This window comes from Natator depressus, chromosome 7 (genome assembly GCF_965152275.1).
Source record: "Natator depressus isolate rNatDep1 chromosome 7, rNatDep2.hap1, whole genome shotgun sequence".
Lineage (NCBI taxonomy): Eukaryota > Metazoa > Chordata > Testudines > Cheloniidae > Natator > Natator depressus.
The window spans coordinates 61,648,379-61,662,583 of NC_134240.1; the positions used below are offsets into that span (position 1 = coordinate 61,648,379).

General features: G+C 40.3%; 1 protein-coding gene across 4 annotated transcripts in view; it reads left to right on the forward strand.

The window, feature by feature from the left end:
- KAT6B (lysine acetyltransferase 6B) overlaps positions 1 to 7,670 on the forward strand; it is a 177,445-nt gene extending 169,775 nt beyond the window's left edge. For all 4 annotated transcript variants that reach the window (XM_074958639.1, XM_074958638.1, XM_074958641.1 and 1 more), the window contains exons 16-17: positions 1,352 to 1,649; positions 4,412 to 7,670. In XM_074958639.1, the coding sequence (XP_074814740.1) occupies positions 1,352 to 1,649; positions 4,412 to 6,891 (2,778 nt within the window). In that variant the 3' untranslated portion in view covers positions 6,892 to 7,670. The remainder of the gene's footprint in view (positions 1 to 1,351; positions 1,650 to 4,411) is intronic.
- Positions 7,671 to 14,205: the final 6,535 nt, after the last annotated feature.

Here is a 14,205-nt window from a genome sequence, read left to right on the forward strand (position 1 = left end):
AAGATACAAAAAAAGTGCAGGGTTTTTTTCTGTTTACGAGCTTTAATTAGACTTCTTTTATGTTTATCTAAATTGTGTTTGCACACTAAGCCCTTCCTGGTTCATAGCTGTTTTCTAGGCAGTTTGGCTTTCCTTTTGACTTATTCATATTGTTATGAAAAAATGGATGGCACTGAACATTAGAATTAGAATTTATTTTTAAACTAATGACTGCCCTCTGCTGTTTAGGGTTGGTACTGATTAAACATTTTAATTGGTTCTTCCATACCCTCACTTGGGTTTTTTTGCCCTTTTGGGATGAAGTCAAATCAATTATGTGTTTTCTCCTGTTACAAGATTAGCAGGATAAAAAGGTCTTTTGCAAGATATGTTAATAAAGCAAATGCATTTTTTTAAGACAAATTTGTTTCTCGAAATATTACAACATTTCTATTTTCTTATACAGCGCCTTCTTATTCCAGGAACTAAACCCTCCAAATTCTGCTTAATCTTGAGTATTTAAATTTTTTTGCTGAAAATTATGCAATCATGTTGAATGTTTATTAACTTAATAATTTAAGAACCCATAAATGTTAAACTACTTGGCTTACTGCATGTATTTACATTGCTTTGGTGAGAAGCTACAGATGAGTGTCCCACTGTGTATATTTTTGGATTAGAGAATTTTAAAGTAAATGTGAATCTTTGAGAAATGAATAGGTAACAGTGGAAATATAACTTACTGAAATTTTAGCTGAACCTGATCAAACCCTTCTTTTCTACAGCTGCTAAACTGTAACATTCTTTAGTATATTGCTGTTATTTACACCAAGTTTAAGACTTGGACTATTTGTCTTGGCACTGTGCTGTTTATCATTTTTCTGCTTGTTTGTTTATAAGCAGCATCATAATTTTAAGGAACCTGAAATCTAAAAGCATAAGATGTACATTTGAGTCTTGCAAATGGTTTTAGTGGAAATATGAGCCACTAAGTATATAACCAGGTGTTTGTAAGCATAAATATTTTATATACTACTATTGTGAATTTTTATTTGTTTAACCAGAGTAGAGGCTGGAAGCCAACCATAAACTATAGATATTAATTTTCACCTTCATAAAACAAAGACCAGAGTGTGCATTCTGTCTCAGATGGCACACGCTCATTGCTTAACTGTATGGGTTTAGTATATAGCAGTAAAAAAATCTAATCTAGATTTAAAAGTGTAACATAAGGTAACTTCTAAATTGATAAATAGATTAGACCATCATAAACGCATTTCACAAAAATTAATTTGTTCTCTATGTACCAAGTCAGGTAACTCTTCCTGGACTCTAACAGTTCATTGTTATATTTCTTGGAATTTTTTTTTAGAGACCTTTCATCTTGAAAAAGAAAAGGGGTCGTAAACGCAGAAGGATTAATAGTAGTGTTACAACAGAGACAATTTCTGAAACCACAGAGGTGTTGAACGAGCCCTTTGATCACTCGGATGAAGAGCGGCCCATGCCACAGCTGGAACCTACTTGTGAGATAGATGGGGAAGATGATGACTTAAAGCCTGTGATCAGAAAAGTATTCCAGTATCAACCTGGTAGGCAGAACCAGGAGGAAGAGGAGGACAAAGGGGAGAAAGACAATCGTTGTTATAAAAATGATGTTCAGTGTAGAAGTAAGTTGAACGTTATTTTTAAACTATGTTCAAGTTAACTTGTTACTTGGGATTCAAAGGCAACACTTGCTTTTGTAGTTAACTAGCCACTTTGTGACCAGCTTTTCAGAGCTGTTGAAATTTTTACATTTCACAATCAAAATAACATGCATTTTTACTAATGCACCGTCCCCCTGAGATATGCTTTACGCTATTAGTCCCACTTTATCTGCTTGCTTTGTGTAATAGCTTGAGGCATGTTGCTCTTTTTTCAGTATTTTTAGTGTTTAATTTTTCTTCTCTCTCTCTCTGTCCTGTTATAGCTTGTTCAGTACATTAACCTCAGTTCATTACTCCTGTTCAGGAGAAGATTAGCAGGTTTTGTTTCAGTTTGGGGTATTCATGTTTTTACCATTTGGGAAAGAACAAAAATAAAATCTTGTATATCTACAACAGGCCTCAGCATACTTTTCCAGAGAAAACCAGGGGATTTCTTTCTCTTTAGTTTGTTTTGTGAAACCATTATCTACAAAAAGCAAGAGGTAGTTGATACCAATGACTTTTTTTTTTGCACTCAGTATTGACACCAATTTAGTTATGAGAACTACTGAAATCTGCCTAGTTCCCCAGGAACAATATGTCCTCTTCACTTTAGTTTGGCAGTTCTGCAATGCTATATTAATAAACTCTGAGACCTCACATTCTTCCACCAGGAGCACCCAGAGACTTCCCTTTCCATCTTTCAAAATAGCCTGGGGCTGTTTAAGCACTGGCACAGCTGCCAAAATCCTGGGTTCTTCTGTTGATTTGTAGGGAGATGTTTTGTTCTAGGATCCCAGGTCTTCCCTAAAAAGTGCACAACAATTTATTTAATGTACATTTTAACAGCTGCTCATCAAGTTAGATTTCAAGGATATTGCTCAGCTGGAAAGCTAAAGGATGTAATGTGTATTCACCAATGAGCAATTTTGAGAAAATCTTCATCTCTCTCCCTCTTAACTCTCAGATGAAAACATCAGTTTAATTCCAATTTTGGAATGAATTATGGATTCCGACATACAAACTCTTTTCTCTCAAAAGCTGCAGGTACCTCTGTGGTACTGGAGAACTAATAGTTCTCAGGACATGTCAGGAAGTTAAATTTTTGTGTTGCCCAACTAAGAGATCATCTGCTGTTGCCTGGTTCGCACACAGCTTTTGTACCGTATAACTCTGTTGGTTAGGGGTGTGATAGTCTACCAATATAGTTACACTAGTACAGTGGTTCTCAAACCTTTGTACTGTTGACCCCTTTCACACAGCAAGCCTCTGAGTGTGACCCCCCCCCATCCCTCACCTTATAAATTAAAAACACTTTTTTTATATTTAACACCATTATAAATGCTGGAGGAAAAGCAGGGTTTGGGGTGGAGGCTGACAACTCACAACCCCCCATGTAATAACCTCACAACCCCCTTAGGGGTCCCAACCTCTAGTTTGGGAACCCCTGCACTAGTACAACCCCTAGTGTGGATGCTGTTTTACCTGTGTAAAGGTGCCTTATACTGGTATAGTTTATCCCACTTCCTGTACAGAAATAAACTGTACTGGTGTAAGCACATTTATATTTATAAAATTGCATCCCCAGTAGTGGGGTTGTACTGCTGTAACTATACTGGTATTTGTGTATAGATGAGACCTAAGAGTCTAGTTCACATTACCCAACTGTTGCAATGCTTTTGGAGTAACCCTTTCAGTGGGAGGTAGTATTTAAGAGTGTAATGCTTTTTCTGAAGCTGTGTCTTTGAAGGCAGCAATATTCAACACTGAAATACATTTCATTCTAGTTGTTTTTGTGATTAATTGAATTGGTTGGTTTTTTTTTTATTTCGTCTCTGCTTTCAGTTTTATTTAGTTCTGTTTCAGAATATGTTTTTGCATGGAATCTCCCCCCACATTTTGGTTTGTATTGCAAGACACTTCTTGTGAGGAGAAAAAATTATTTTGCTTTTTCAGCACTGGAGCAATAATTTCTGTGCATCGAACTCAGCATTTCTGTGCATCGAACACTTCCTAGACTTAGAGCTCCTTTGTGTATCCTGTGGCTCTATCATTTCTGCAGTAACAAAAAGGATGTAGTCATGCATTCCATATCTAGATAATGAGAGTTGATATCCATCTTTTATAAAGGTGCATATTACTGTATAGAGGGGAGCTTGTGTGTAAAAATCACTCTGGGGTTAGTTTATCTCACTAGTGGGAGAGATTAACAATTGTAAACTTTGTAGCATTCTGTTTTATTCTGCAAACTAGCTTTGTATTCTATTTGTCCACCACATTTTATAAATACCACAAGGTGAGGCGATAGTTTATATTAAATCAAAGGTTTGTAGGGTACATTTTCTGCAGTTTAAAAATGTTTTTTGCTTAAAATTCTTTCAGGAAGTATCAGGTGGCATTTTTAAATACATATATAGTTATGAGGCTGACTGTTATAGTGCTACAAATAAGGTGTCTGTCTACATTTATTCAGCTAGTATGCTCTAATGTTTAAAACTCTTGTGTAGTTTTACTGAGTGGGAAGCAGTGTGTGTATAGTAAATATTGCCCCTACTTACTGTCATGTGTGGTTAGATTAAGAGTATCTATTTATTGGCAGTATAACTTTTGTTTAATTAGCTAAAGTTTTTTTAAGAATGTATAAGTTAATTTTGGATTAATCAGTTCTGTCTGTTGATAGAAATGGATTTGTTTATGCAAACTAAGACCTTTTTTTTCTTTTCTCTGTTCTCTGCTTCCCAAAGACAACACAGAGGATGTAGCTGTTTTGGAAGAAAGCACTAAAGACAATCCTGAACCTTTGAGGTGTAAACAGGGCTGGCCCAAAGGAGTGAAGCGTGGTCCATCTAAGTGGAGGCAGAACAAAGAAAGAAAGCCTGGTTTTAAACTTAATTTATACACCCCACCTGAGACTCCTATGGAACCTGACTACCAGGTAATAATAGAGGAACAGAAGCAAGTATCTGAAGACAAGCCCTGCCAAGTTCCTGCTATTGCAGAAGAGGAGATTAAAGAGCCTATTAAGAATTTGCAGCCTCAAGATGAGGTAAAAGAGCTGGAACCTGAGCTTCTAAACCCACCCAGTGAACACTTTGAAATCATAGAAAATGATCTAATGAAAGTAGAGGAAGAAGAAAGAAATGTAGAGGAAGATGTTGTCAATGCAAAAAATCAAGATAAAGACCCACAGAAGGAAATGTGTGCACAAAAAGATGAGCCTGAGCATTTGGATGATCATGAAGAGGAGGAGGAAGAAGAGGAAGAACCGTCTCACAATGAGGATCATGATGCAGATGATGAAGATGATAGCCATATGGGTTCAACAGAAGTGGAGAAAGAGGAGTTACCAGGAGAAGCCTTCAAAGAAGTGCTAGAGAACCAGGAGTCTTTTTTAGACCTAAATGTACAAACTGGTAATTCAAATCAGGAAGACTTAATGGACTGTGGTGTTGACCTTGCAGCTGAGTGTGAAGGTGACCATAAAGAGCTTACTGCAGATTCAGGGCCTGTGCTTGAATCTGATTATGATCATACAGATAATAATCAGGACCAAAAGGAGAGTGAAGAATTAAATTCTGATTTCAAGGAAGAAAGTACTGAAACTATGGAGATTGATTCAGAGACAGTACAAGCAGTCCAGTCTCTAACCCAGGAAACAAGTGAACAGGAAGATGCATTTCAGGACTGTTCAGAGACGCAAGAGGCATGTAGAAGCCTGCAGAATTATACTCATACTGACCAAAGTCCACAAATGACCACATTGGATGATTGCCAACAATCTGACCACAGTAGCCCAGTCTCATCTGTCCATTCTCATCCTAGCCAGTCAGTTCGTTCTGTTAATAGTCCAAACGTTCCTCCATTAGAGAACAGTTATGCTCAAATCAGCCCAGATCAAAGTGCCATCTCTGTGCCATCTTTACAGAACATGGAGACCAGCCCAATGATGGATGTCCCATCAGTTTCTGATCATTCACAGCAAGTTGTGGATAGTGGGTTTAGTGATCTAGGAAGCATCGAGAGCACAACGGAAAACTATGAAAACCCAAGCAGTTACGATTCTACAATGGGAAGTAGCATCTGTGGAAACAACTCTTCCCAAAACAGTTGCTCGTATAGCAACCTTACATCTAGTAACTTAACACAGAGTAGCTGTGCAGTGACACAGCAAATGTCTAATATTAATGGAAGCTGCAGTATGATGCAACAAACCAACATCAATTCTCCTCCTACCTGTAATGTAAAATCTCCTCAAGGCTGTGTTGTTGAAAGGCCACCAAGCAGCAACCAACAGTTATCTCAGTGTAGCATGGCTGCTAATTTTACACCACCTATGCAGTTAACTGAAATCCCAGAGACTGGCAATGCCAACATTGGCCTATATGAAAGAATGGGTCAGAGTGAATTTGGAGCAGGGCATTACCCACAGCCATCTGCCACTTTTAGCCTTGCCAAACTGCAACAGTTAACTAACACACTTATGGATCATTCATTGCCTTACAGCCATTCAGCTGCTGTAACTTCCTATGCAAACAGTGCCTCTTTGTCCACACCCTTAAGTAACACAGGGCTTGTTCAGCTTTCTCAGTCTCCACACACTGTTCCTGGAGGACCCCAAGCACAGGCTACTATGACCCCGCCCCCTAATCTTACTCCACCTCCCATGAATTTGCCTCCTCCCCTTTTGCAGCGTAACATGGCAGCATCAAATATTGGAATATCCCATACCCAAAGACTGCAAACTCAGATGGCCAGCAAAGGCCACGTGTCTGTGAGAACCAAATCAGCCCCTCTGCCCCCAGCGGCAGCAGCCCATCAGTCACAAATCTATGGGCGTGCTTCACAGACTGTGGCCATGCAAGGACCCGCACGGACCTTAACAATGCAACGTGGTATGAATATGAGTGTAAATTTGATGCCAGCCCCCGCTTATAATGTCAATTCAGTGAACATGAATATGAACACCCTTAATGCTATGAACGGATATAGTATGTCCCAGCCCATGATGAACAGCGGATATCATAGTAACCACGGATATATGAATCAAACAGCCCAGTACCCTATGCAGATGCAGATGGGAATGATGGGAACTCAGCCATATGCACAGCAACCAATGCAGACAACACCACACAGTAACATGATGTACACTCCTCCAGGGCATCATGGCTACATGAATACTGGCATGTCTAAACAGTCTCTTAATGGATCCTACATGAGAAGGTAGGCTCTTTGGAGAGTCAGATTACCAAACTGGCGTATTGGATTGATCTGCACACGTAGGAGAGTACGATTTCAAAACCAGCAATTGGTGTGAATGCAAAAACATTTGTTGGCACCATGTTAAAAGCTGTATGCAGCAGAAAGCCTTATACAAGTTCTTTCTTTCTTTCTTTCTTTCTTTCTTTCTTTCTTTCTTTCTTTCTTTCTTAAACCTCTCTTTTTTTGTTGATTTTGTTTTGGGGGGGGTGGGAAGTTGTTTTGGTTTTTTAATTTTAACTGAAGTTCTCTGGAAAGGAAGAATTCTTTCTACGAACTGCAATTACACAGCAGCCAATGGTTCAGAGCCATTTTATGTGCCTGCTCCCATTAAAAATGTGGATACATAGACTCCAAAACTTAGTACTGGACCCTGAGCTTTCTCTCCACTTCCCCCACATGTAAATGCCTTTTAGCATTTCATTTATTGTACATTTTGTTTCTTAAGGTGACACTTCCGCATGCCGCTAATGTCTTTGTTAGTGACAGTGCATTTTGTAGTACTGTACAAGTGTTGTGCTTAACAGTAAGCCATTTCTTAAGTTTTTTGCCTTGATTAGGTTACCCTAGTTTGAGGGTAAAAAAACAAAACTATATTTTTGTTAATTATAAAACTTGTAAAAAATTAAAAAAAACTGTAAAAGCTATTCACATTTTTGTTAGTTCAAAGGGTTTTATTGCTAAATGTTTGGTGTAAAGTTGAGACTCTTTTCCATTTTTGGTGACTGATTTCTGTTGGGGTTTTTTTCGGGGAGGGGGGGAATAAAAAGGCAGCTTTCTGTTTTATAATTACAGACTTTTGTTGACAGAATGAAGCATATCTCAGTGTTTATTTGTCATGTTTTGAAACATTTTCACATATGTCCAAATACTTGGCAGGATTTTAAAAAATAGTGAATTTGGTGTAAAGTTGCTATTTTATGGAAATGCTTCTAACTTTACATTTTCATTCCATCTGTAGATTTTTCTATCTTTATAAAATATTGAAGTTATTTTTTAAGGGAAAAAAAATAGAGCAGTAGCGTGTGAATAGTTCAAACTAAGCTTACAGATCGCATGTAAAAAGGCAAAAGTTATGTGTCTGTTTATATTGCTTCCTTTTTTTGTAGCCTTTGTACCTGTACAGAGTGACTGTAAGGGCCGAGCAGAAGAGGCTTGATACATGTGTAAAATAGGACCCAGTGACACTCTTGTATTTATCTGTTATCTTTTTAGTCAGTCACTTAAAAAAAAAAACAAAAAAAACCAACAACCCCAAGCTGTACATTTTAACATAAAATAAATTATGATGAGCCATTTTTAGCCTCTTGTGTTTGTCATAGTCTGATGTTGCATGGAAAATTATCACTTTGCCTTACCGTGTTCATTACAGATCTGTTTGACTAGGGGGCCTGCTCCAAAGCCTCTTAAAGTCAATGGGTTTTGGATTAGGCCTTTAAAGGTTAAATGTAGATTACACTTCACAACTGGGTATACTTTGTGAAAATAAAAATATCTAGGATAATTAAAAAAAACTTGAATAAAACAAAATATTGAATAATTACATATATAAAACATTACCAAATATTTAATGAATGTGGACTACTTTTCTGTAAAAAAAAAAAAAAAAAAAAAAAAAAAAAAAAAAAGTTGTTACTTTGTTAAAAGGCTGTTTTACTGTAGTGTACACAGCGTTTGTACTGAGCCGTCTCTCAATATTAAACCTGCATTCCCTTTGGTCCTTTTGACTACTATCTTCAGTTACAATGGAGAGTTATCCAGTTTCCAAGATGTTTTGAACATCCAGAATTGAACTTGCCTCACAGTGTTGCATATTTAAACAACTTTGCCCTGGCAATTGTAGATATATAAAAATTGAAAATGTCTCATAAATGCAGCTATAATGAAATGTGTCTTTCAAATCTAGGTCAGGTGCATGTGAAACAAAACCACAGAAAAGATGTATCCTTATGAGAATTTCTAAAAATGTTTCTGCGCTTAAAGCTGATATTGATTTTTTGCATAATTTGAGTTTTAAAACATGGTAGACGTAATAAAATCATCAGCCATCTTAATTCATCATTGAAAAACATCTATAAAAGAAGCTTCATAGTTGGGCATCTAACTGCTCAAAAGTCAGAAATGTGTGTATTACTTAACAAAAACAACACCCCTTAATACTTATGTCTAATGTGGTCAGATTAAGGCCCTGGTCCTGCAGGCTCTTACACATGTGAGTATCTTTATATGTCTGAGTCATCCCATTTGAATTTGATGGGGCTACTCGTGTGAAGTTACTTCACATATGTAGGTGTGTGCATGAACAGGGGCTATGGTGGTTGTGAGAATCATAACTTTGAACCCCTGTCTCTTGGGAGTTTCAACTGTCAACCATAATGCTGCATTAAGGACATGACTGCAAAGACTTACTCACATGCTTAACTTTATACACTCTGAATAGTCCTGTTGAAACCAGTGGGACTATGTATAGTGCATAAAACTAAACACCTGCCTATGTCTTTGGAGGAGCAGCATCTGCCATAATGTTTTTGCCGTAGCCTCTTTATTTTTAGGGAAATACAACAAAGACAAAGAGAAATGAAGAGAAAACTGTGCTTATTTCAATGTGTGATGGGAGATTAACACATGCAGGATTGTGTGTGCGTGTAAATTTCTAAACTGGAGCTCTGCAGCTGTGTGTGTTAAATGATTGCACAGTGAAATAGAAGCAGCATATTATGTGACTTGTATTTGTATATTTATATGAAATCAAAAATAAAGACAACTGGGCCTTACCCACTGCTGTGCAACACCAGTTTTGCAGCACTGTTCATGCCAGATCCAGCTGTTATTTTAGTGTGTGGTGCTCTGGCCCTGAGCATGCTGAGTCTAGAATATTGCGAGAGCTCAGCATTGTAATATATGATTGAAAGTTTCATGAAAAATTGTGTACTGTGTGCACATAATAAATACTTAATTTCAGAAACAAATTACTTTCAGAAGGACAAGTGCTTTTGACATCTTTTGAGTTCTTCATTTGTGGCATTTATACACTGACAACTCTGCTTTATAAAACTCTCCTGTCTTCCTAGATAGATCTGCTCCATGTGTATATTCAGTGTCACTTACCTCTGCTCACTTTAGTAACAAAGAAGTTTTCACTTCTTTTTACTCCTGTTATCCGTGAAGAACCGACGTAGCGAAGAGAGTATCAGCTGGATTCTCTTCCATGAAGTGGATCAACAGAATTATTTGCTGACTTGTAATCAGCATTCCCTGTGGGGACCATGAGTTTTGCACAGATGCTATTGCAGGAATAATCGAAAGAACATGGGGTTGCTAGAGTGTGAAGAGGGCCTAATTAGGACAGCAGAACCTTTTATTATGGCTGGTGGTGTGAAAGATGGAAAGAACCCCGACCCTGAACCTCTGGTGAGTTTGCATGGCTGGCAGTTAGGTCAGATCTACACTCTCAGCTTGTGCTAGAAGAGTTATATTGGTCAGAAGTATACGGTATGATCACTGATTCATAGGCACTGACTTCTCCCAACAGTGGGTGCTCGACTCCCCCCTGCCCCCAGCCCTGCCTCCTCCCAGCCCTCCCCTGCCCCCATTCCAACCCCTTCCCCAAAGTCCCTGCCCCAACTCCACCCCCTCCCTGCCCCTATTCCGAACTCCTTCCCCAAATACCCACCCTGTCCCCGCCTCTTTCCCACTTCCTCCCCTGAGCGTGCCACATTCCCACTTCTCCCCCACCCTCCAAGCACACTGCCAAACAGCTGTTTGGTGGCGGCAAGGCAGGAAGCACTGGGAGGTAGGCGGAGGAGCAGGGACGCGACACGCTCAGAGGAGGAGGAGGAAGTGGGGCGTGGGGCAGGGAGCTTGGCTGCTGGTGGGGGCAAAGCACCCACTGATTTTTCCCTGTGGGTGCTCCAGCCCCGGAGCACCCACAGAGTCGGCGCCTATGCCCTGATTGATATAGCTGTAAACAGTGTAGATCAGGGATTGGCAACCTTTGGCACGTGGCCAGCCAGGGAAATCCGCTGGCAGGCCAGGACAGTTTGTTTACCTAAAGCGTCCGCAGGTTTGGCCGATCGCAGCTCCCACTGGCCTCGATTTGCCATTCCAGGCCAATGGGGGCTGTGGGAAGCAGCGGCCAGCACATCCCTCAGCCCACGCCGCTTCCTGCAGCCCGCATTGGCCTGGAAGGCAAACTGTGGCCAGTGGGAGCTGCAATGGGCCCAATCTGCGGACGCTGCAGGTAAACAAATAGTCCTGGCCCTCCAGTGGCTTTCCTTGACGGGCCATGTGCCAAAGGTTGCCAATCCCTGGTGTAGATGCAGATATACTGGCAAAACTGCCTTTGCCAGTATAGCTTATTTTGCTGTGGGAGTGGGGGCTGGAATAAGCTATATAGCCAAACGCTCCTAGTATAAACCGAGCCCACTTGACGTGCAAGCCATTAAATGCCAATGCACTGAAACCCCACTCTCCCCAAGATGCAAGTTTTGCTCAGTCTTTTGTCAGTCAATCAGTGGTAAGTGATTAGCACTGCACTTTAAGATTGGGCTAGTTTAACCAAATTAAAAAGACCCAACCTGTGAGCTAATCCTGTTGGAAGGAATGTAATATCAACAGAAAGCATGTATTGTGTAATCAGTCCCAGACACAAAAAGCTTTTAATGAGCCCACTGTCCCTAAATCTGCACATAATGAGTTTTTACCAGTAAATTAACTAGCTGTCACTCAGACTGGCTGATACAAAACTCCATTTGGTATATTATAAATAGATAATGAGAATGGTGACGGTGGAATAATCCAGCAAACTGCCATAGTAAGGGAGGGGTCACGCTGCTACATCCTATGGCTATATGAATTTACATATTACTGATACAAAAACGAGTAACTGATGCATCAAAGATCTTTTGATTGTTTTTACACATAGGAAGCATATGCATGTCTAATAAATCCATTATTATAGTGATTATTAGGGACTGGATGGCTTGTGGGATTGGTAATGGCAGATGAAGACTTCCTCTCTCTCAGTGCAAATGAAGCCCAGATCAGTAATGATCAAGAAGGTCAGGAAGCGGGAGGGTTTTGTGACTAATGTGCAGAATGGGGTTTTATTTCTGGCCGTGCTAGAACCTTTGTATATAACGTTGGCATGTCACTTAGCCTCTTTGTCTCTCATTTCCCCCCTCACTAAAATAGGGATAATGAGCGATAAGTTTGAATAACTTATGTTTGTAAAAGCACATTGAGATACTTTGATGGAAGGTGCTATAGAAAAAGTATTTTCTGTTGCCTGGTTGCCATTGCTGCAGACTATTGGCATAGACCTTTTTCATTGTCAGGCAGGTGGCAACCAATCATAATACAGCAAAACACCTGTCCTGCGTCAGGATTCCGGATGTTTGTTTCTTTCTCAGCCAATTTGCTTCCTACCTCTTATTATGATTATTTATTTATATGTAGTCTCACAGTGCCTTGGAGCCCCAGTCGTGGCCCATTGTGCTAGGTGCTGTACAAACACAGTACAGAAAGACCCAACGAGCTGACAATCTAAGTATGGAGACAGACAGATGGGAAGTACATGGAAACAATGAGACAATATTGTCTAACTGGACAAGACAGGTGGGGGAAGGGCAATGTGACCAGCAGAGTGACCAATGAGATGGTGGCAAACATGATGTTAGTTCCGCGGGTGTTAGGGTGGTTTTTTTTTTAATGGGTGGCTTTACGTAGGAGGGGTTGAGCTAAAGGGAAAGAAAAGGGAAAGGGAGTGGGGGGGGTGGCAGAGGGGAGAGTAAGGCAGGGCAGGTATGGAATAAAACTGGTGAAGAGGCTGTGGGGGTAGGAGTTGGAGCAAACAGCCAGTCAGCAGGGCAGAGACAGAAGTTCTAGCGGTTTGACTGGACTGTCCAGAATTCCTTGAGTTGGCTGTTCCTGCTCCTGCTCCTGCCGGCTGGAGACTCTGGCTGGCTGCTCTCTGCACCATTTTTTATAATCCCTTCCTTTTCCCACATCCTTGTTAGGATGATGATGACTTTTCATTCTTTTTGTGCCGAACATTGTATTGATTTTACTCACTGGACCAAGCACTCGTTTCCTAGGGAGCAGCACCCAGAAGAGTCCTTCAGACTTAGATGGAGAACAACCAACTTGGCCCTTCCAGTGATATTTTTAGAGCCCTCAAGGTTCTGACTCTAATCAGTTCCTTTTACGAGAACTTGTTTTTATCTTTATGGTACGATGGCAACTTGCAGATTCCTAATAGGCAAACGGCTCAGATCCTGTGTTTTGCAAGCTGAGTTTGCTAATAGGCCTTGTCCATCTAAATTGAAAGACCATTAAGCTTCTTTCTAGGTTGTGGGGAAAACAGAGAATTGGTCTTTAAGATTGCCATGTGGCAGTCCCTTCCCACTATTAACAACCAGTGTAGCGGGGGGACTCAGCTATATTCCTAGCATGGGCCACATTTTAATACATGGACTCTTCTCCCATTGACTATGGAAGAACATCCCTGAGGTAAGTACAGCAATTGCTTATATTGGAAAGTAATTTTATGGAAATATTGAAGTTTCTTCAGATGCAAAATGCTGCTGGAGATAAGGAAGAGCCAGTGTGTATTGCACAGACCAGTTGAGAATCTCTGCATAATAGGATTGATCTAGTGCCTGGGTGCAGGTTGCAAGCAGTGGGCCTTCAGTCTTAGGAGCACATGATCCATTGTTGTGCCAGATGGATACATTTAATAATTTCAGCATTTGCTTCCTATCCCTGGTGGGGAAGTCACTACTCACAAACCCAATCGATCCCCGTCAGTAGCAAACAGGTCACAGGAAATGGAATTTTTCATCTCCTCTCTCCTTTCAGTGAGACTTGTGCAGACAGACACTCGCTTGTCCCTCAGACCCAAGAGAGCTTTGCTGTAATATAATTTCCAGTCTGTTTTTCACAATAAAGGACCTACTTAACAAACCAGCTACAAATCCACTTCTAGCTAGGACAGCCACTGAACGGGCCAAGGACAGGAACTGAAACAGCTGGTACCCTGGCTAGGGGAGGATGAGTTTTCCTCATTGGCTGCCACCAACCAGAGTGAAGTGAGAATGATGATGCATTCCATCTGTCTGCATGGTTGACGCGAGGACCCATAAAAGTGTGATGGGATGTATAGGCCTTATCGGCAAGAAGAAAAGTTTAACTCTTCCTCAGAAGAGAGGAAAGTCTACAACTGCATGCTTTAAATACAAAGATGGTCAGGATACTAGGGCTGGGTCAGCTGTCCCAAATTAAT